Source organism: Sus scrofa, chromosome 5 (genome assembly GCF_054392235.1).
Source record: "Sus scrofa isolate SSC_HxYL_T2T_F1_AM1 chromosome 5, Sscrofa_HxYL_maternal_Yorkshire_Landrace_v2.0, whole genome shotgun sequence".
NCBI lineage: Eukaryota > Metazoa > Chordata > Mammalia > Artiodactyla > Suidae > Sus > Sus scrofa.
Genome location: NC_139387.1, coordinates 27,152,236 through 27,173,682, shown reverse-complemented (window position 1 = coordinate 27,173,682; position 21,447 = coordinate 27,152,236). Strand labels below are relative to the sequence as shown.

At 41.3% G+C, this 21,447-nt stretch overlaps 1 protein-coding gene and 1 long non-coding RNA gene across 3 annotated transcripts in view; one reads left to right on the top strand and one right to left on the bottom strand.

Annotated features, from left to right (window-relative positions):
- The first annotated feature begins 2,154 nt into the window (after window positions 1-2,154).
- Window positions 2,155-8,451, top strand: LOC110260689 (uncharacterized). Its single transcript, XR_002343989.2, has 3 exons — window positions 2,155-2,244; window positions 4,070-4,123; window positions 8,347-8,451. It is a non-coding gene; the product is annotated as an uncharacterized LOC110260689 (long non-coding RNA).
- The window catches only part of ATP23 (ATP23 metallopeptidase and ATP synthase assembly factor homolog), a 42,361-nt gene continuing 24,171 nt past the window's right edge, over window positions 3,258-21,447 (bottom strand). For both annotated transcript variants that reach the window (XM_084956218.1, XM_003481644.5), the window contains exons 4-6: window positions 9,411-9,548; window positions 7,434-7,517; window positions 3,258-4,106 (exon numbers count right to left, since the gene is read on the bottom strand). In XM_084956218.1, coding sequence (XP_084812344.1) covers window positions 3,903-4,106; window positions 7,434-7,517; window positions 9,411-9,548 — 426 coding nt within the window. In that variant the 3' untranslated portion in view covers window positions 3,258-3,902. The remainder of the gene's footprint in view (window positions 4,107-7,433; window positions 7,518-9,410; window positions 9,549-21,447) is intronic.

Genomic DNA, 21,447 nt, shown 5'->3' with positions numbered 1-21,447 from the left:
CACCACAGCCACAGCAATGAGGGATCCAAGCTACATCTGAGACCTACACCACAGTTCACAGCAATGCCAGATCTTTAACCCACTGAGTGAGGCCAGGGATTGAACCTTTGTCATTATGGATACTAGTCAGATTTGTTTCTGCTGAGCCATGATGGGAACCCCAAAGCTCTTTAATGTATGTCATATTTTTGATCTCTTTAAGTCTCTTACATGAAAATAGTATGTCACAGTTTATATATCTTTTATTATGATGAAGGTCACATAAGTCTTATGCCTAAAAAGGCATCTATTGGTCTAATTTCATGTTATTTGGTCATTTTTCTGTTGAGTGGTTTTTTAATATAAAGAGTCATTACTTTATTATGAATAACATCATCTTTCATGATACAGTGTTGAAAATATTTTTATCTTCAACTTTTTTGTGGGGGGGGGGCTGCACACAGCATCTGGAAGTTCCCATGCCCAGGGGTTGAACCCACACCACTGCAGTGACAAGAGCAGGATCCTTAACCCATTGAGCCACCAAGGACTATCTTTAACTTTTTTTTGAAGATTGAAAAAATGCTGTTAAGGAATTCCTGTTTTGGCTCAGCAGGTTAAGAACCCAGCTAGTATCCATGAGGATGCAGGTCTGATCCCTGGCCTCGCTCAGTAGATTAAAGATCGGCACTGCCATGAGCTGTGGTATAGGTCGCAGACGAAGCTGGGATCCCAAGTTGCTGTAGCTGTGGTGTAGGCCAGCAGCGGCAGCTCCAATTTGACCCCTAGCCTGGCAACTTCCATATGCCACAAGTGCAGCCCTAAAAAGCCAAAAAAAAAAAAGAAAAAGCTGTTAGGTATATTAATATCACCTTTTATGATTTTTATGTTACTTTAGGTTGTCCCATTCTAAGATTATTTTTTTTAATTCTTCCATGTTCTGGTATTTTATGGCTTTCCTTTCTATTAACATCTTTAAAATCTTTAGGACTTATTTCAGTATAGAAATGAGTGAGGGATTTAACTTAATTTTTTCCAGATGTCTCCAGTTTTCTCCAAACCATTTACAGAATATTTCATTCTTTTTTTGTGTGTGTGTGTGTGTCTTTTTGTCTTTTCTAGGGCTGCTCCCACGGCATATGAAGGTTCCCAGGCTAGGGGTCAAATCAGAGCTGTAGCCGCCGGCTTACACCAGAGCCACAGCAATGCGGGATCCAAGCCACATCTGCAACCTGCACCATAGCTCACAGCAACGCCGGATCCTTAACCCACTGAGCAAGGCCAGGGATCGAACCCACAACCTCATGGTTCCTAGTCAGATTCGCTAGCCACTGAGCCACGATGGGAACTCCCTACAGAATATTTCATTCTTTCCCACTGTTTACCTTTTCATTTGACACTCAAGTCACAGAGCATCTCTTCTTCCTGGGAATTGGGTACTAGTTTCCCTAAGGACCAGGTACTTTGTTCCACATGATCCCTGTCCAAAGTCCTTCTCTCACTGTCCCTGTCCCCTTTGAAGGCCTTCCTTCGCACATGTCCTGCAGAGACTCTGCAGGCCTCCTTCCGTACCTCCTTGACCTGTTTATTCCTCCCATACTCAGGTCTTAGTTTAAAAGTCACTTCCTCTAGGTTGGGTGCCAAATTTTATCTCCCCAAATTACCTGGCACTTCTTTTTGGTGTGGTTGTTCCCTTCAATGACAAAGATCCAATTCACACTGGTCACTTCAGTATCCCTAGTGCCTACATCAGTACATCACAGACAGTCAGTGCTTAATAATTATTTAGTGAACTAAGGAGTTCCCGTAGTGGCTCAGTGGTTAATGAATCCGACTAGGAACCATGAGGTTGTGGGTTCAATCCCTGGCCTTGTTCAGTGGGTTAAGGATCCGGAGTTGCCATGAGCTGTGGTATAGGTTGCAGACACGGCCCAGATCCCGCATTGCTGTGGCTGTGGTGTAGGGCCGGCAGCTACAGCTCCGATTCGCCCCCAAGCCTGGGAACCTCCATATGCCTAGAAATGGCAAAAAGACAATAATAATAATTATTATTATTATTTAGTGAAGTAATGCAATGTCTGTTTTCTCCCACAGATTGATTCTCCTCCTCATGCAGTGGTTGGAAGAATGAGGGGCAGCTGTGGTCCCCTTAGTGAGCCCTGAGTCCAGCCACTTAGGCCTCCTACTAAAGTGGCCACTCCAGTGGCCTGCCTGGCCCCTCCAGATATGTCTTTGGCTTTGACCCTGCAGATCCAGATTTGGAAGGTACATCTATACAGTTTGGGCCTTTGCTCGGGGACTATGACTTACTAATTTTCAGAAAAAGAAGCATTACGTTAGGAGAGTTTTCTTGACCCATTTTAATCTTTTTCCCCCTTATTTTATCACCTTGGGTATGAGGCAGTACAAATGAGGTTAGCCCTCAGAGAAACTGCTACTTGCCACTTAGGATGTTAATTTTTTTCCTTTGACTGAGCCTTGGTACCTGCTGAAGAAATAGTATTATCCCTGTAAAATCCCAGATAGTCTAAATCTGCTCTTGGGAACTCTAACACTTGCATTATAAAAGTTGGGACTAGAACTCAGAGAAGAAACAGAAAATAATGTGAGAAAAATGCAAGTTATTAGCAGAACACTTAGCTCTTGCTTCTCAAATATTTTAAACTCGGGGGGAAAAAGTTCAAAATTCAAGTGCAGTATTATCATCAGCATAAATTAACATTTAATTAATTATGCACTTAGGGTATTGCTCTGAAGTGAATTTAATTAACAAATAACTAAGTTTGGTAATATCTTGCCTGGATATCTCTATCCCCTTGAGCAGAGGAAGCTGAATAGTTGAAATAGCCTGGTCTGGTTGCTGCAGACCCTGATTATCCTGTTTCATTCTTCAGTCTGCCCTTCCTTCTCTTTCCCAAGGGCCAAAATGAACAAAACAAGAATTTTTCTAATTATTTAGCATTCAGTTTCCTGCCTTGCAGAGACTGTGTGGCTCTACTAGTTCTCATTTTTAAAAAAGCTTATAGCATTCAGAATGCAGTGTGTCTTACTTTAACTGATTTCCTCCAGTTTAGAAAAATTAGTGTGGAAAATTTCAAACATTTACAACATTCACAGAATAGTATAATGAATATCCTTGTACCCATCAGTTTTGACAATGACCAATATTCTGCCATCTTGTTTAATTTATACCTTCACCCCACTCTCCACCTGCATCCTCCACCCCACTCTCCACCTGCATTCAATTATTTTTAAGGTAAATTATAGGCAAACAGGGATAAATTTTATGGGATCACTGAATTAGTCCCAGTTTTCATTCTTTGAATGTTTCAATCAATCGCAAACATCTTCTAGTGAGATTGGTACATCTTTCTTTACAGTTAATGTAAATACCAATCAACATCATATAAGGGTTTCATAATCGAGTTTTAAAATAATACATGTAATAAAAACAAATCACTGTCATTAAAAATTTATAAAGTGTACTTTTTTAAAATGCAATTTATTTGCCTTATCTACCAAATAGCTACAAAAATGTCTGCCTTGGAGTTTACAGCAGTTTCTTTCTTTTTTTTTTTTTTTTAATGGCCACACCCAGCTCCCAGACCAAGGACTGAACCTGAGCTGCAACTGCCACAACACCACTTTAACCCACTGCGCCAGGCTGGGGATCGAGTGCACACCTCTGGAGTGACCCGAGCCGCTACAGTCAGATTCTTAACCACTGTGCCGTGGCAGGAACTCCCAAGGCAGTTTCATTTCTTACCACAGTTACTTTTCCTGATCATATGCTAGAATCAGCATCTTTGGCGTCTTCTGTGTATTTAATTGATGACTTACGTTTTATATGTTTGTCCACTTGGGAACCACAATTTTTTTTTTCATGATCACTGCAGCTCTGTGATATAAAAGTGTCACTGCCTTCATATATTTGAATAGTACCGATCCCGGTTCTGAAAGTCTCTATGAGCGTATCTTGCATAGGTCTGGTTATGAGGGATCCTTCCAAAAGGTTCGTGGTCATTGAAACAAGATTCAAAAACTTCATCAACAGCCTTCTGAGCGACTTCTCTGCTTATGTTCCTAACAGCCAGGATAGAAAGAATGGCTCTGTCTCTCACACAAGTCTAAGGAGCAAGAAAAGGTATGTGGTTTTAATTTTCTATGAAATTTTAATCATGAAATAACATTTTATAGATATAGTCTGAACCACAGTCAAAATTAATTTCTTGTCATTCCAAAGAAGAAACACTAAATTATGGAGCATGTTTAGCTCAATCTAAAATTATTTAGGTTGAGTTCCCATTGTGGCACAGCGGAAACAACTCCGACTAGTATCCATGAGGATGCGGATTTGATCCCTGGCCTCACTTAGTGGGTCAAGGATCTGGCATTGCTGTAGGTGGCAGTAGCGGCTCGGATCCCGAGTTGCTGTGGCTGTGATGTAGGCTGGCAGCTATAGCTCTGATTCAACCCCTAGCCTGGGAACTTCCATATGCCTGGGGTTCAGCCCTAAAAACCAAAAAATAAAATTATTTAGGTGTAAATAAGACCTCTTCCCTTCTTCTCATCTTTCCCAATAAATATAAGCAGATGTCATTCTCTGAAATTCTATGTAGCATCTACCAAACAATAACTCCCAATATATAAAACCAGAAAATCTATAAATTAGGTTCCGGTTAAATTTATTTTTAATTTAAATAAATCTGAAATGTGCTTTACTTCTGTGCCTCTCTTGCTTAACTTTTCAATTGACCAAATGCTAGGTAACCTTTCCTTCGAGAGGGGCATTTCCCCTGGAGGCAACAGGAAACCACACATATATACATGCAAAATTTGAAGTTGTCCTAATTTTTCAAGGAAAAAAAAAATCAACTTTTTTTTTTCCTGAGTGTTCGTTGCATGAGTATTTAAGCTCTCTACCTAAAAGAATAACTTACCTAAAGTTACAGAGTAATAAACTAGAATTTCTCAGTATTCTATTATTTTAAGAAAGGTGAGGTTGGCCATTCCAATTCTTGAGGAGCTTTAAACCCATTTATTTCTCCAAATGGAAACTCAAGAACAACATTTAACCTTTTCCTGAAACATAACCAAACACAGGTTGTAAGCCTGCCAATCACTGATTTCCTTGGTGTTCCCAGTTTTTTGTTTTTTGTTTTTTTTGTCTTTTTGCTGTTTCTTGGGCCGCTCCTGCGGCATATGGAGGTTCCCAGGCTAGGGGTCTAATCGGAGCTGTAGCTGTTGGCCTACGCCAGAGCCACAGCAACGCGGGATCCGAGCCGCGTCTGCAGCCTACACCACAGCTCACGGCAACGCCGGATCGTTAACCCACTGAGCAAGGACAGGGACCGAACCCGCAACCTCATGGTTCCTAGTCAGATTCGTTAACCACCGCGCTACGACGGGAACTCCGGTGTTCCCAGTTTTATTTTGGCTTGGATCAGCCTGCCTGCTATTATTGGACGATAAACCAGTGCTTTTCAACCTAAGAACCAAATGCTGATTTAAAAAATAAACCCCAGGTTCAGAGGAATAAGGGGAGAAAGCAACCATTACAGCCATGACAGCAATTGCCAGAAAGAAGAAAGGGCTCCCTTGCAGGTAGTAAAATGCTAGAAAACATGAGTTTCCTGGCACCTCCGAGGTTGGAGAGGCTCAAGTATAGATCACAATTCAGATTTAATTCTTTCCAAATGTAATACATTTCTGTTAAAAGTGCAATTTTTACAATGAGTTATTCTAATCGATGTTTATTTCTTGGGCACCTGCAATACAAAAGTAGGGACTCTGTTTTCTAAGACACTCTTCTCCCCCAACCACCTCCACATATTTCCCATCCCACTGCTACTCATTCGCTGCTGCTACTTCTGCTACCCAAGGTGAAAAGAGGGGATATTTGTCTTTTAAAGATTCTGGGCCATGAATCGAAAACCTTCAGTGCATGAGCCTCTTCTCTGGGATGTACTGATGCTCAGTCCACTCCCACCCTTTCCACTGAGGGCCAGAACACACCGCCCAGTCAGGTGCTCAGTTTACCAGATGAGCAAGGACCAGAGTACACGAAGCCACACAGCACATCACTAAGCTGACTTGGCACAGGCTGAAAGCTTCTCAGCCCTGACCTGGACCCAGGATTGCCTTCCAGCTCCCTTTCACTGAGTTCACAATTTCTCTTAGTAGTTTGCTGTGACTTTCCATCTTTCTCCCCCGAGTTGAGTTACTCTCTACTCTGAAAAACCAAGGGCCTTCCTGTTCCCGGCCTGTCCTTTTTTGAAAGGGCTATCCTGATGTCCATGCACTTCTCCAAATGGCCCAGCAGCCTTTTCCCATAGAAAAAGCTCTGACCAGCCTTTCTCCTGAGTGTGGACATGGAGCCCCCTTCATAGGTGATGGGTAGAACCGTTCACATTTTTTTTTTGTCTTTTGTCTTTTGTCTTTTTAGAGTTGCACCTGCAGCATATGGAGGTTCCCAGGTTAGGGGTCCAACTGGAGTTACAGCTGCCAGCCTACACCACAGCTCACAGCAATGCCAGATCCCCAACCCACTGAGCGAGGCCAGAGATCAAACCTGCAACCTCATAGTTCCTAGTCAGATTCGTTTCCACTGCACCACAATGGGAACTACCCATTCTTTATCAATCCATCAATTCTAAACTTCCTCTCCCTGTGTCCATCTATCTTGGACCTGGCTTTGTAGCAGGATGATCTTGCCTATAGTTTTATTCCTGTTTTAATTTTGTTTTGTATACAAAATTTCACTCAACTCAGCACATCAGAATCAATTTGGTGCTGATCCAAAGCTTTGCTGTCACATCATACAGCCTTTAAAGATGTACTAAGTACACAGCCATAACTTGTGCTACAGTGCAGTCTCTGTTCTGATAGGTATTACTTTTTTGTCTGAAAAATACTGTGATGGTTTCAAAATGTTAAGTCCAGAACTGCTAGGATAAAAGTAAGACAGGCAGTGATTTCACTTCCCTTCCTTATCTACCCCCACCCACAAGTATCCTATGAACAAGGTCACAGGTCTTTTCACCATAAAATACTCTGTCATACAGCTTGCCTGTAATTATACAGTAGAACCAACTGAATTCCATCTATTTGGCCTAAATGGTATACATTTTGTTTGTTTGTTTTAAAGTCCACACCTGTGGCATATGGAAATTCCTGGGCCAGGGGTCGAATCTGAGCTGCAGCTGCAGACTACACTACAGCTCACGGCAATGCCAGATCTTTACCCACTGAGCAAGGCCAGGGATCAAACCTGCATCCTCATGGATACGAGTTGGGTTTTTAACCCACTGAGCCACAATAAGAATTCTTACATTTTGCATTCTTATAAGTAGTTCTTTCAAATGCTAAATGTACTTCTCATTCCTGTTTTCTCTATTCATTATTTCTACTCATAGCATTCTTGATGGTAAGTGATTTCATATGATAGGTTTTACCTGATGATGTTGTTTTAATCCAAAATGTAACCTGAATATTTCATTTAAAAGTGAGCAGTCTCCACTAAGGTTAGCAGCTCGAACCTATCACAAAGAGAAGGCAAATAAAAAGAGAATGAGCACTTGTGCCTTTATACCTTTATATCAACTGGTTTAATTGTAAAAGAATATAAAATGAGCATGTTTTCTGAGGACAGAGTATCTATAAGACTTTTTTAAACTCTATTGACTTATGAACTTCTTAAATTAAAAACAGCAGAGACCCAGGAGCTATGCTAGACAATACCAAATACAGTGGTGGCAATCAGGTATCCAAAGAAAATTTTCATATATTTCCACTGGAGCCCTACTGACAAAACCAATTTCTTTTTTTTCCACATGGCTGCACCCACAGCACATGGAAGTTCCGGGATCATAAACTGAATCCAGGCTACAGCTGCAACCTACGCTGCAGTTGAGCCAATACCAGCGCTAATCCTTTAACCCAATGCACTGGGCCAGGGATCGAACCCACACCTTCACATCAAACCGAGCCACTGCAGTCAGATTCTTAACCCACTAGCCATAGCAGGAACTCCAGAACTAATTTCTTCTGGAACCAAAAGTCAAAGAGTTGGACCTCAGAGTTTTGGCCCACTCCTTGTTACTTCTATAATAATGGGGCTTCATGCCTCTGGTGAGCTCAAAGTAATTAACACATTTTAACTAGCTAACAAGCACTAATTCTCATGATATCCAAGAGACAGAAATATTTAAAAACTCAGATTTGTCTTTCTTTCAAATAATGAGTTGTAGGTAGATGCAATGGGGCTGCTTGTTAATTTCAAGGGAAAGAGAAAATAAGTTATAAAGTAGGAGCTTAAAATTTATTAATTTTTTGGTTTTTTGTTTTTGTTTTTGTTTTGCTTTTCAGCACATTGCCCTCTTCGATTAATGAAATACAAGTACGAAATACAAATGTCTCTCTAGCAAAATATGTGTGTGTGTACTTCTGAGAGCAAAATGACAAACATGTAACAGTAAATGTTTTTCTATGGTGTATTTTTTAGACTAAATGTTTACTCTCTGTAAGCAAGCAGCTTTACCTAAGGAAGGCAGCACAAAATAAGAAGCCACAAACAACACCGTACATGTTTTAAACTATAAATAAGTGTGTGTGTGTATATATATATATATCTTTTTTTTTTTTTTTTTTTTTTTTTTTGCTTTTTAGGGCCACACCCACAGCATATGGAGATTCCTAGGCTAGGGGTCTAATCGGAGCTGTAGCTGCCCGCCTACGCCTGAGCCAGAGCAACGCAGGATCCAAGCCACATCTGTGACCTACGCCACAGCTCATGGCAGTGCCAGATCCTTAACCCACTGAGCAAGGCCAGGGATCAAACCTGCAACCTCATGGTTCCTAGTCGGATTTGTTTCTGTTGCACCACGATGGGAACTCCTAGAAATATTTTTTATAGTATATGGTTTATTCTACAGGAAAAAGTTTATTATTATAAAGTCATCACTGTTATTAGGATTTAAAGGTTATATTCAAAACAATTCTAAAAAGATACTTAAAATGTCTCTAGTATCTCATTGTATTCAATAGTTAAAAATGAAAGATCAATGTGAAATTACAAGAAAAGGAATATGGGAGTTCCCATCGTGGCTCAGTGGTTAACGAATCCGACTAGGAACCATGAGGTTGCTGGTTCGATCCCTGGCCTTGTTCAGTGGGTTAAGGATCTGGCGTTGCCATGAGCTGTGGTATAGGTTGCAGACGAGGCTCCAATCCTGTGTTGCTATGGCTCTGGCATAGGCCGGTGGCTACAGCTCCGATTGGACCCCTAGCCTGGGAACCTCCATATGCCACTAGAGCGGCCCAAGAAATGGCAAAAAAAAAAAAAAAAAAAGGAATATGTCACAGTTGAAGAAAATATTCAAACATACAACAATGTTCTAGGGAAAACAAGTATCTTCTATGGTAAAACCTACCTCAGAACAGGCCAAATGTCTGATATTGGTGAACCAGTCCACATGAGCACGACAATGATCAAATGCATGAATGAGTTCATGGGTGACCACTCTGTTCATATGAGCCTGATTCCGGATGTTATTCTGGCACAAAACAATCTAAGAGGCAACAAAATAAGAGGAGTTTGGTTATTTCTAAGATCTACTCTCATTTTGCAGATTCCATCTTCTCATCTGCTTGGGAATGCCTCTCCCGCCTCTTCTCTATCAACCCCACACCCTCCCCCCCATCAGGGCTGGTCTTAACCATACACGCTCCATGATGCCTTCCTCAATGGCTAAGTTCTTCCTTCTCTGGATTTCACAGGTCTTAGATTAAGGACATTTACTCAAAAACCATCATCACTCGGTTGACTGTACTAGTCTGTTTGGGCTTCAGAGCCTTATATTAAAAGGGGACTTTGGGGAGGTCCCATTGTGGCTCAGCAGTAACAAACCCAACTAAGATCCATGAGGATGTGTGTTCAATCCCTGGCCTCACTCAGTGGGTTAAGGATCCAGTGTTGCCATGAGCTGTGGTGTAGGTTGCAGATACAGCTCAGATCCCAAGTTGCTGTGGCTGTGTTGTTGTAGGCTTTGCAGCTGCGGCGCCAATTCAACCCCTAGCCTGCGAACTTCCATGTGCCACAGGTACAGCCCTAAAAAGAAAAGAAAAAAAAAGTGACGTTGGGCAAGTTTCTTAAGCTTTCTATGCCTCATTTTTCTCAACCATGAAAAGGAGATGACGTAGGGTACCTAGATTATAGAATTGTGAGAATTAAACAAGAATATGTAAAATGCTTCTTATCAAGTTTCTGAATGAACAAGGAATGAACAAGGAATACCAAACTGTCCCATTCTACTAGAATTGCCAGGAAAAGTCCTCAGAGCTTCTGAAAGGAATACAAAAAGCCAACAGCACACTGAGCAGGATCTATGAGAATAATAAGGACATGAGGGGTCCTAAAAATGATAGTTTCCACTTACTGTGTACTTATTATGTGCCAGACACTGGGATATTGTATATATTGTCCCAGATATTTTATATACATTCATTCAACTATTAAGGCCTATTGATATTTATAATAGATTAATATTAGATTTATAATCCACTGAGACATAAATACTTACCAAAATGTTTAAGCACATGCAATGACAGTTGCCATAAGAAAAACCAAGATTGTCAGGAAATACATACAATGAGATCTGATCTGGTCTGGAGAGTTGGGAAAGCCTTCTCTGCAGAAGGAATGTTTAAACTGGGATCTAACAGATGAATAGGAGTTAAATCTGAGGAGAGGGGAAGGCAGCATTCCAGACAGAACAAGATACACCAACAGAAGGGGGAGGGTTGAGGGGCTAGAATGACTAAGAAGCTGAAAGCAGGCCAGTAGTCCTGGAGCACAAAGTTGGAGGTGGCCAGCATGAGATAAGGCTGCTAAACAGCCAAGTCACTTTTCTGACAGGAGTAGTGAAAGGGGTGTTTTTGTTTTTTAATCCTTTTGACCATAGTTTGAAAAATAAGCAAAAGATAATCAAAACTGGATACACAGTGACTAGTTGAAGGCGAAGTATTCTAGGCAAGAGAAGAGTACTGGAGGTAGGATGGCAGGAGTCTAACAGGTATTTAGGAGGTGAAGTGGACAAAATTTGATGATGGTGTGAACTGAAGTTTGGCACTTGCCATCAGCCTCTACATGGATTAAAACATGAGCCACTGTAGCAGCTGACCTGCAGCACCCCAAGTGGATCTCAGGGTGGAGACCAGGCGTGAGGCACTTTGTGCTCTGGGAAAACTGGAAGAGCATGTCTTCAGAGAGTTAGATAGTTTTAGGAGAGGACTTTGAGCCTACTTCTTGCATCTCCTCATATCCAGAATAACACTAAAACCCTTCATGGTGATGTCTGCTCCTCGTGACTAGTAGTAACCTTCACAAGACGAGAAGCAAACTTTGTAAAATGCGTGCATGCTGCAGGCCCTGCCCCCTTCACCTTTATCACATAGATAGTTCCCCTTTCCTCTCTGTGGCAGAGCTGCCTGAAATACTGCCTCTCTGGCTGCAGTTAGGTCGACTAAACGAAAGATGTCACAGTCATCTGTGAGTGCAGCCACTCCCAAGGGTGAGCCCTGAGGGAACTCAGGAAGAAAACAAAGAATACTGGCCCCATAGCTGCAGTGTACATCAAAGGAGTGATTCCAGTAAGCCCAGACCTTTGCATCTTCCCATGGAAATGTACTGAATTTCTTGCGATAATCTGATTTCTGTAATCTTTTGTTCCTGCTAACTGCCTATATACCCTAGCTCCCCGCTTTCCTCCTCAGAGTGGTTTTTTTCCTCAGGGCTACCTGAGAAGCTGTCTCCCAGTCTTAAGTCCTAATTTTGCCCCAAGTAAAACCTAACTCAACTTTCAGGTTGTGCCATTTTTTTAAGTCAATAATGGACAGAATATGGAAAGGGAATCAATCAGAGGTATCAAGGATGAGTAATAGGATGGATGGTGGTACCATCACTGAGATACGTAAAACTAAAAGACCAAGTTGGGTGGGGATGGAAGATGGTAAAAATTTTTACTTTGACATGTCAGACCTAAGGTACCTTTAAGACATCCAAGTGTATAGGTGTTCAGTGGACACTTGGCTCTATGGTTCAAGAGAGAGCTCTGAGCTAGGAAGGTAAGTGAGATCCCCTTGGAAGAGTATAGAATAAGAAAAGAAGGGGCTCTAATACCAAGGGACTTCAGCATTTAGGGGCTGTTAGAGGAAGGTGAGCTAACAAAGGAGCAACCACAAGAGTATTTTATACTGGAAACCAGAGAAGGAAAGTGACATTAGCTGTTAAAAGTCAAGTGTGTGCATGTGATATGAGCCAACAATTTCACTCCAGGCAGATACCCTCGAGTAACTCTTGCCTGTGTACAGCAGGATTGTCCACAATAACAAAGTTGAAAACAATCAGTATTAGATAGGATAGGAATTCCCATTGTCACTCAGCAGGTTAAGAACATGACATAGTGTCCAAGAGGACACAGGTTTGATCGCTGGGTTAAGGATGCAAAGTTGCCACAAGCTGAGGCATAGATCATAGATGCGCCTCAGATCTGGCAGTGCTGTGGCTGTGGTGAAGGCCCGCAGTTGCAGCTGTGATTCAACCCCTAGCCTGGGAACTTCCATATGCCACAGGTGTGACTGTAAAAAGAAAAAATATGTTTAAATATTAGCTAGGATAGGGATCAAACCTGCAACCTCATTGTTCCTAGTCAGATTCGTTAACCACTGAGTAACGACGGGAACTCCTACTAAATATTAGCTAGGATAAACTCTAGTATAGACATATAATGGAATAATATGTAACGTGAAACAATAAACCCATGGCACACATATCAACACAGAATACTCTAACAATATTGAACAAAAGAAGTCACAGGCTATATCATGTATGATTTCATAAAATGACAAAGTATTACATATCGCTCCAAGTATAAAGCTTAAAAACAGGCAACTAGGAGGCAGGATCAAGACAGCAGGGGAGATGGATACGGTGCACCCTTTCTCCTACAAACCCATCAATAAAAACCATCTACATGTAGAACAATTTGTTCAGAGCAACTACTGAATGCTGGCAGAAGCCCTTAGACTTCCAAAAAGGGCAAGAAACCCTCCACATAACTGGGTAGAATAAAAGGGGAAAGAAGAGAAAAAGAATCAGACAGAACCAGCACTCTGGGGAGGGAGCTGTGAAGGAGGAAAAGAATCTGCACCCTGGGAGGCCACCTGACAGAAAGACCAGCCGGCACTGAGAGGCAGCCTCGAAGCCTCACAGAAAATCAGAGCTGCTGGACTGAGGACGGCAAAGCAGAGAGAGAGCCACACAGATGATCAGTTCTGCTGCCCCAAACACCACAGCCTGAGACACTTGGGCAGGGGCTGGGCACTGAGGCTCGGACTACAGAGATCAGTTCCTGGGAGGGGACTAGTGTTGGCTTTGTGGAATCAGCCTGAGGGGGCTAGGGAGCAGTGCGCCACAGCTGAAGGAGGCCTGGGCCCTTGTTGGGGAGTGCAAGGGGTGGGGTGGGACAGGCCACCATAGGAACTTCTTTCTCTGCAAACACTCGGGCACTTGGGCAGCGAGCACCTCTTGCACAGGCTATGGGGATGGGTACAAATCACCGCAGCCGTCTCAGACTCCAGAGGTTGTCATGGGACAACTAAGGGTCCCATGAAAAGGCACTGTCTGTAGTCAATCACCTCTAGGGTCGATGCCTTGGAGGGCCCTCCAACCAAACACCACTCATTGCCCCCAATCTATGGGAACGACATGCTCCACCATTGCCACTGCCAAGGTTTCTGGGCACCACCCTCATTTCCTTGAGAGTCACTGCTCTGCCAAAAGCCCTACAACCAGAAGCAGGCTGCCGCCCCCACCTGTACATGGGTCCTCACCACAGCCAAGGGCCCAGTGACCAGGTGCTGCCTGCAGGCACAGCCAACTGCCCCACCTTCCAGGAAGCACACACAGGCCATATACCTTCGCAACCCCTACCATGGGTAACAGTCTGCACACAGTAAGGAAAGAAACAGCAAGCAGCCAAACCAAAAGCAGCCCTCACACCAAAAAAACAGTAAGCCCTCACAAGCTACCCAGGGACATTCCCACATGTAAATAGCTCTCCAAGACGACAGTAGAAAATTGTTCTCCCTAAACTCACAGAATAAGAAAAACATAAGCAAAATAAAGAAGCATAGTAGAGTGGCTCTACTATGGCTCAGCAGGTGAAGAACCTGACAAATCTCCATGAGGACACAGGTTCAATCCCTGGCCCCACTCAGTGAGTTAAGGATCCAGCATTACTGAAAACTGCAATGTAGGTTGCAGAAGTGGCTTGGATCAAGTGTTGCGATGGCTGTGGCATAGGCCTGCAGCTGCAGCTCTGATTTGACTCCTAGACCAGGAACTTTCATATGCTGCAGGTGCAGCTCTAAAAAGTAAAAAAAAAAAAAAAAATTAAGAAGAACAGAAACCATTCCCAGTTAAAAGAACAGGAGAATCCCCTGAAGGAGCAAACAATGAAATAGACTTCACTTCTGCAGTCGTTAGACACTTGACACTTGAGTCCAAAAAGGAGGAAATGGAAATACCAAAGGAATTAGCAGCAGATGTCAACAGTAATGCATATTACATTAAAAAGGAACTAGAAACTACAAGGAGGAGCCAAGAAAAATTAGAAAATTCATTTGCAGACACAAAAGCTGAGTTAACAGCAATGAACAGCAGAATGAATAATGCAGAGGGATGAATAAGTTACTTGGAAGACAGGATAATGGAAATCACCCAGTCACGACAAACAGCAGAAAGGCAAGTGGAAAAAAAAAAAAAAATGAAAGCGATATAGGAGCTATTTGGCACAATAGAAAACGTTCCAATTGACACATAATAGGGGTTGCAGAAGTAGAAGAGAAACAAAAGGGGATTGAAAATACATTTGAAACTTGCCAAATCTGAAGAAGGAATCAGATATCAAGATACAGGAAGCAGGAGTTCCCATCATGGTACAGCAGAAATGAATCCGACGAGGAACCATGAGGTTCCAGGTTCAACTCCTGGCCTTGCTCAGTGGGTTAAGGATCTGGCATTGGCATGAGCTGTGGTGTAGACTGCAGATGCAGGTTGGATCCTGCATTGCTGTGGCTGTGGTGTAGGCTGGCAGCTATAGCTCCAATTGGACCCTAGCCTAGGAACCTCCATATGCCATAGGTGTGGCCCTAAAAAGCCTCCCCCCCAAAAAAATGATATAGGAAGCACAGAGAGCCCCAAACCAGCTGCACCCAAACAAACCTATAGCAAGACATAATACCAATGGCAAAAGTTAAAGGTAAGGAGAGAATTCTAAAGTCAGCAAGAGAAGAACAAAGGCTTAATTATAAGGGAGCACCCATAGGCTATCAGCTGATTTCTCTACAGAAATGCTACAGGCCAGAAGGGAGTGGCAAGATATATTCAAAGTTCTTAGGAGTTCCCCTTGCAGCTCAGCAGAAACGAATCTGACTATTATCTATGAGAACACAGGTTCAATCCCTGGCCTCACTCAGTGGGTTAAGGATCCAGCAATGCCAAGAGCTGTGGTGTAGGTCACAGACATGGCTTGGATCTGGCATTGCTGTGGCTGTGGTGTAGGCCGGCAGCTGCAGCTCTGATTTGACCCCTAGCTTGAGAACCTCCATATGCTGCAGGTACAGCCCTAAAATGACAAAAAAAAAAAAAAAGATACAATCAAGGTTCTAAAATGGAAAAATCAGAAAGATAATCATTTAAAATGAAAGAGAAATAAAGAATTTCTCTGACAACCAAAAACTAAAAGAATACAGCAATACTAAACCCATTCTAAAATACTGAAAAGTCTCCTCCAAATAGAAAAGAAGTAAGAAGATATAGAATGGAGAAAATCACAATTAGAAAGTAATCACTTAAATAAGCCAGGACACAGATCTAAAAGGAAAAAAACAAACAAAAAAAAAAAAAACCTACTTGTGAAAACGATGATAAATACAAGGAACAGGAAATTGATAAACATGAAGATGTATACAAGAACATCAAAATCATAAGATGTGGAGAAGAAGGGTAAGAAAATCTAGACTTTTTTTAAGAATGTGTTTGAGCCTATATGACTCTCAGTCTAAAGCAAGCAGATATAGGAAGGGATTAACATTGTAAAAAACAGGGCAACCACAAATCAAAACAAAACAATAAATTCACAAATACTGAAAGAGAACACAAGCATAAAATAAAAGGAAATCATCCAACCAAAAAAAAAAGAAAAAGAAACAAAGGAGGAGCATAGAATCAACTGGAAAATAAGGTTTATAATGGCAATAAATACATATTTATCAATAACTTCCTTAAATGTCAATGGACTGAATACTCCAAACAGATGACATAGAGTGGTACACTGGATAAAAAACAAGAGCCTACAATATGCTGTCTACAAGAGATCCCCCTTAGGGCAAAGGATACACAAAGACTGAACATGAGGCAATGGAAAGAGATATTTCATGTAAATAGAAATGACAAAAGGCAGGAGTTGCAATATTCACATCAGACAAAATGGACTTTAAAAAAAAAGGAAAGATGGGATTAAGACAGCAGAATAGAAGGGCCTGAGCTCACCTTCTCTTATAAAAGCAAAAAAATAACAACCAACTGCTGTACAACCTTCAACCAAATAGACTGCAAACTGTCAAAAAAAGATATCCTGCTCCAGAAGACAAAGAGGAGGCCACATAAAGATGGTAGGAGGGGCGATTACATGACATAAGCAATGCTGTAACAGGAGGGTAACTGTAACACACAGACTCACCTACAGAAGTGAGAGTTCTAAGCCCCACACCAGGTCCCCATGCCTGAGGACTTGGCATTGGGAGAAAGAGCCCCTGGAGCATTTGACATTGAAGGCCAGTGGGGCTTGTGCATAGGAGGTCTATGGGATTGCGGAAAATAGAGACCTCATTCTTGCAAGGTGCACAGGCTTTTATGTGCACTGGGCCCCAGGGCCAAACAGACTCCATAGGAATCTGGGTCAGACCTGACTGCAGTTCTTGGAGGATCTCCTGGGAAAACAGGGTGACTGTGGCTCGTTGTGAGGGAAGTTCATTGGAGGCAAGGGTCTCAGGAGTAATCATCAGTATGTGTTCCTCCAAAGGTGGCCATTTTGGAAAAATATGGTCCCACTCATCAGGGCTGAGAAGCCCCAGGCCAAACAATAATATGGGTGGGATCACAGCCCTGCACACATCAGCAAACAGGCTGCCTAAAGACACCCCCAGGCATACAACCAGCCTCTAATCTCACTCAGAGACAAAAGCCCCACCCACCAGAGGGATAAGAATCAGCTCCACCTACCAGTGGGCAGGCACCAGACCAGTCCCTCCCATGAGGAAGCCTATAGCAAGCCCCTATACCAACTTCAGCCACAAGAGGGGCAGACATCAGAAGCGAGAGAGGCTACACCTCTATTGTCTGCCAAAAGGAGACCACACCAAAAATCTATACAAAAGGAAAAGGCAGAGAATTATGACTCATATAAGGGAACAAGACAAAACACCAGAAAAAATAGCTAAGTGATCTGGAGATTATCAACCTCTGTGAAAAAGACATTAGTGAAGATGATTCAAGATCTGGGAAATAATCTGGAGGCAAAGATTGATAAAATACAGGAAACAATGAGCAAAATAATAGGATATTTAAGGATTAAGCAAGCAGAGATCCAAAATACAATAACTGAAATATATTCTTTGGAAGCAACCAACAGCAGAATGCAGGAGGCAGAAGAACAAATAAGTGAAATGGAGGACAGACTAGCAGAAATTTCTGATGCAGAACAGAAAAGAAAAAAAAAGATTGAAAAGAAATGAAGACAGTCTAAGAGAACTCTGGGACAAGGTTAAATGCAACAACATCCATATTATAGGGGTGCCAGAAGGAGAAGAGAGAGAGAGAGGGCCAGAAAAAAATATTTGAAGAGATAATGACTGAAAACATCCCTAACATGGGAAAGGAATCACTCACTCAAATCCAAGAAGCACAAGGAGTACCATATAAAATAAACCCAAGGAGGAACACCCCAAAACACATATTATTCAAACTGACCAAAATTAAAGACAAAGAGAAAATACTGAAACCAGCTAGGGAAGAGAAACAAATAACATACAAGGGAACCCCAATAAGGTTATCAGCTGATTCTTCAGGACAAACTCAGCAAGCCAGAAGGTAGTGGATGATAGACTTAACGTGATGAAAGGAAAAAACCTTCAACCAAGATTACTCTACCCAGCAAGGCTCTCATTCAGATTGAAGGAGAAATCAAAAGCTTTACAGACAAGCAAAAGCTAAGAGAATTCAGCACCGCTAAACCATCTTTACAACAAATACTAAAGGAACTTCTCTAGCTGGAAAAGAAAAGGCCACACCTAGAGACAAAAATATTACCAATGACGAGGCTCACCAGTAAAGGCATACGTATAGTAAAGGTAGGAAATCATCCACACACAAAATGCTACCAAAATCAGAAATTGTGGGAAGAGGAGGGTACAAATGCAGGACCCCGGGGATGCATTGGCAATTAGGAGACCAACAACTTAAAACGATCTTGTGTGTGTATATGTATCAAAATTTCAGGGTAACTGCAAACCAAAAAAATATACAATAGATACACATACAGATGAGAAAAAGCAATCCTAATTCAACACTAAAGAGAGTCATCAAACCACATGGGAAGAGAACAAGAGCAGAAGGGAAGAAAAAAGACCAATAAAAACAAATCCAAAACAGTCAACAAAATGGCAGTTAAGAACATACATACCTTCTCTGACCACAATGCCATGAAATTAGAAATCAACCATGGGAAAAGCAAAGAGAAAAAACCTACTCCATGGAGACTAAACAACATGCTACTAAAAAACCAATGGGTCAATGAGGAAATCAAGAAGGAAATTAAAAACTACCTTGAAACAAATGATAATGAAGACACAACCTCTCAAAATCTATGGGATGCTGCGAAAGCAGTGCTCAGAGGGAAATTTATAGCAATCCAGGCCTTTCTCAAAAAAGAAGAAAGATCCCAAATGGACAACTTAACCCTCCACCTAAGTGAATTAGAAAAAGAAGAACAAAAAAGTCCTAAAGTCAGCAGAAGGAAGGAAATTATAAAGATCAAAGGAGAAATCAATAAAATAGAGACTCAAAAAACAATAGAGAAAATTAATAAAACCAAGAGCTGGTTCTTTGAAAAGGTGAACAAAATTGACAAACCCCTGGCCAGACTCACTAAAAAGAGGAGAGAAAGAACCCAAATCACCAAAATTATAAATGAAAAAGGAGAAATCACAACGGATACAGCAGAAATACAAAAAACCATAAGAGAATACTATGAACAACTGTATGGCAACAAGTTTGACAATCTGGAAGAAATGGACAATTTTCTAGAATCATACAGCTTGCCATAACTGAATCAAGCAGAAACAGACCAGCTGAACAGACCGATCACTAGAAATGAAATTGAAGAGGTCATAAAATCACTCCCTACAAATAAAAGTCCAGGACCAGATGGCTTCACAGGTGAATTTTATCAAACATATAAAGAGGAATTGGTGCCCATCCTCCTTAAACTCTTTCAAAAGGTTGAAGAAGAAGGAATACTCCCAAAGACATTCTATGAGGCCACCATCACCCTCATTCCAAAACCAGACAGAGATACCACCAAAAAAGAAAACTATCGGCCAATATCATTGATGAATATAGATGCAAAAATTCTCAACAAAATCTTAGCCAACCGAATCCAACAACATATCAAAAAAATTATACACCATGACCAGGTTGGGTTCATCCCAGGTTCACAAGGATGGTTCAATATACGCAAATCAATCAGCATCATACACCACATTAACAAAAAAAAGGTCAAAAATCATATGATCATCTCAATAGATGCAGAAAAAAAGCATTTGACAAAGTTCAACATCCATTCATGATCAAGACCCTCGCCAAAGTGGGTATAGAGGGAACATTCCTGAATATAATCAAAGCCATTTATGATAAACCCACAGCAAATATAATCCTCAATGGGGAAAAACTGAAAGCCTTCTCACTCAAATCTGGAACAAGACAGGGATGCCCACTCTCACCACTGCTCTTCAACATCGTTTTGGAAGTCTTAGCCACAGCAATTAGACAAACAAAAGAAATAAAAGGCATCCATATAGGAAGAGAAGAGATCAAACTGTCACTGTATGCAGATGACATGATACTATACCTAGAAAACCCTAAGGACTCAACCCCAAAACTCCTTGAACTGATTAATAAATTCAGCAAAGTGGCAGGATATAAGATTAACATTCAGAAGTCAGTTGCATTTCTGTGTACCAGCAATGAAACATTAGAAAAGGAATACAAAAAAATGATACCTTTTAAAATTGTACCTCACAAAATCAAATACCTCGGAATACACCTGACCAAAGAGGTAAAGGACCTATATGCCGAGAACTATAAAACTTTAATCAAAGAAATCAAAGAAGATGTAAAGAAATGGAAAGATATTCCATGTTCCTGGATTGGAAAAATCAATATTGTGAAAATGGCCATCCTACCCAAAGCAATCTACAGATTCAATGCAATCCCTATCAAATTACCCATGACATTTTTCACAGAACTAGAACAAACAATCCAAACATTTATATGGAACAACAAAAGACCCAGAATCGCCAAAGCAATCCTGAGAAACAAAAACCAAGCAGGAGGCATAACTCTCCCAGACTTCAAGAAATACTACAAAGCCACAGTCATCAAAACAGTGTGGTACTGGTATCAAAACAGACAGACAGACCAATGGAACAGAATAGAGAATCCGGAAATAAACCCTGACACCTATGGTCAATTAATCTTTGACAAGGGAGGCAGGAACATCAAATGGGAAAAGGAAAGTCTATTCAGCAAGCATTGCTGGGAAACCTGGACAGCTGTATGCAAAGCAATGAAACTAGAACACACCCTCACACCACGCACAAAAATAAACTCCAAATGGCTGAAAGACTTAATTAAATATATGACAGGACACCATCAAACTCCTAGAAGAAAACATAGGCAAAACACTCTCTGACATCAACATCATGAATATTTTCTCAGGTCAGTCTCCCAAAGCAATAGAAATTAGAGCAAAAATAAACCCATGGGACCTCATCAAACTGAAAAGCTTTTGCACAGCAAAGGAAACCCAAAAGAAAACAAAAAGACATCTTACAGAATGGGAGAAAATAGTTTCAAATGATGCAACTGACAAGGGCTTAATCTCTAGAATATACAAGCAACTTATACAACTCAACAGCAAAAAAACCAATCAATCAATGGAAAAATGGGCAAAAGACCTGAATAGACATTTCTCCAAGGAAGATATACAGATGGCCAACAAACACATGAAAAAATGCTCAACATCGCTGATTATAAGAGAAATGCAAATCAAAACTACCATAAGATAC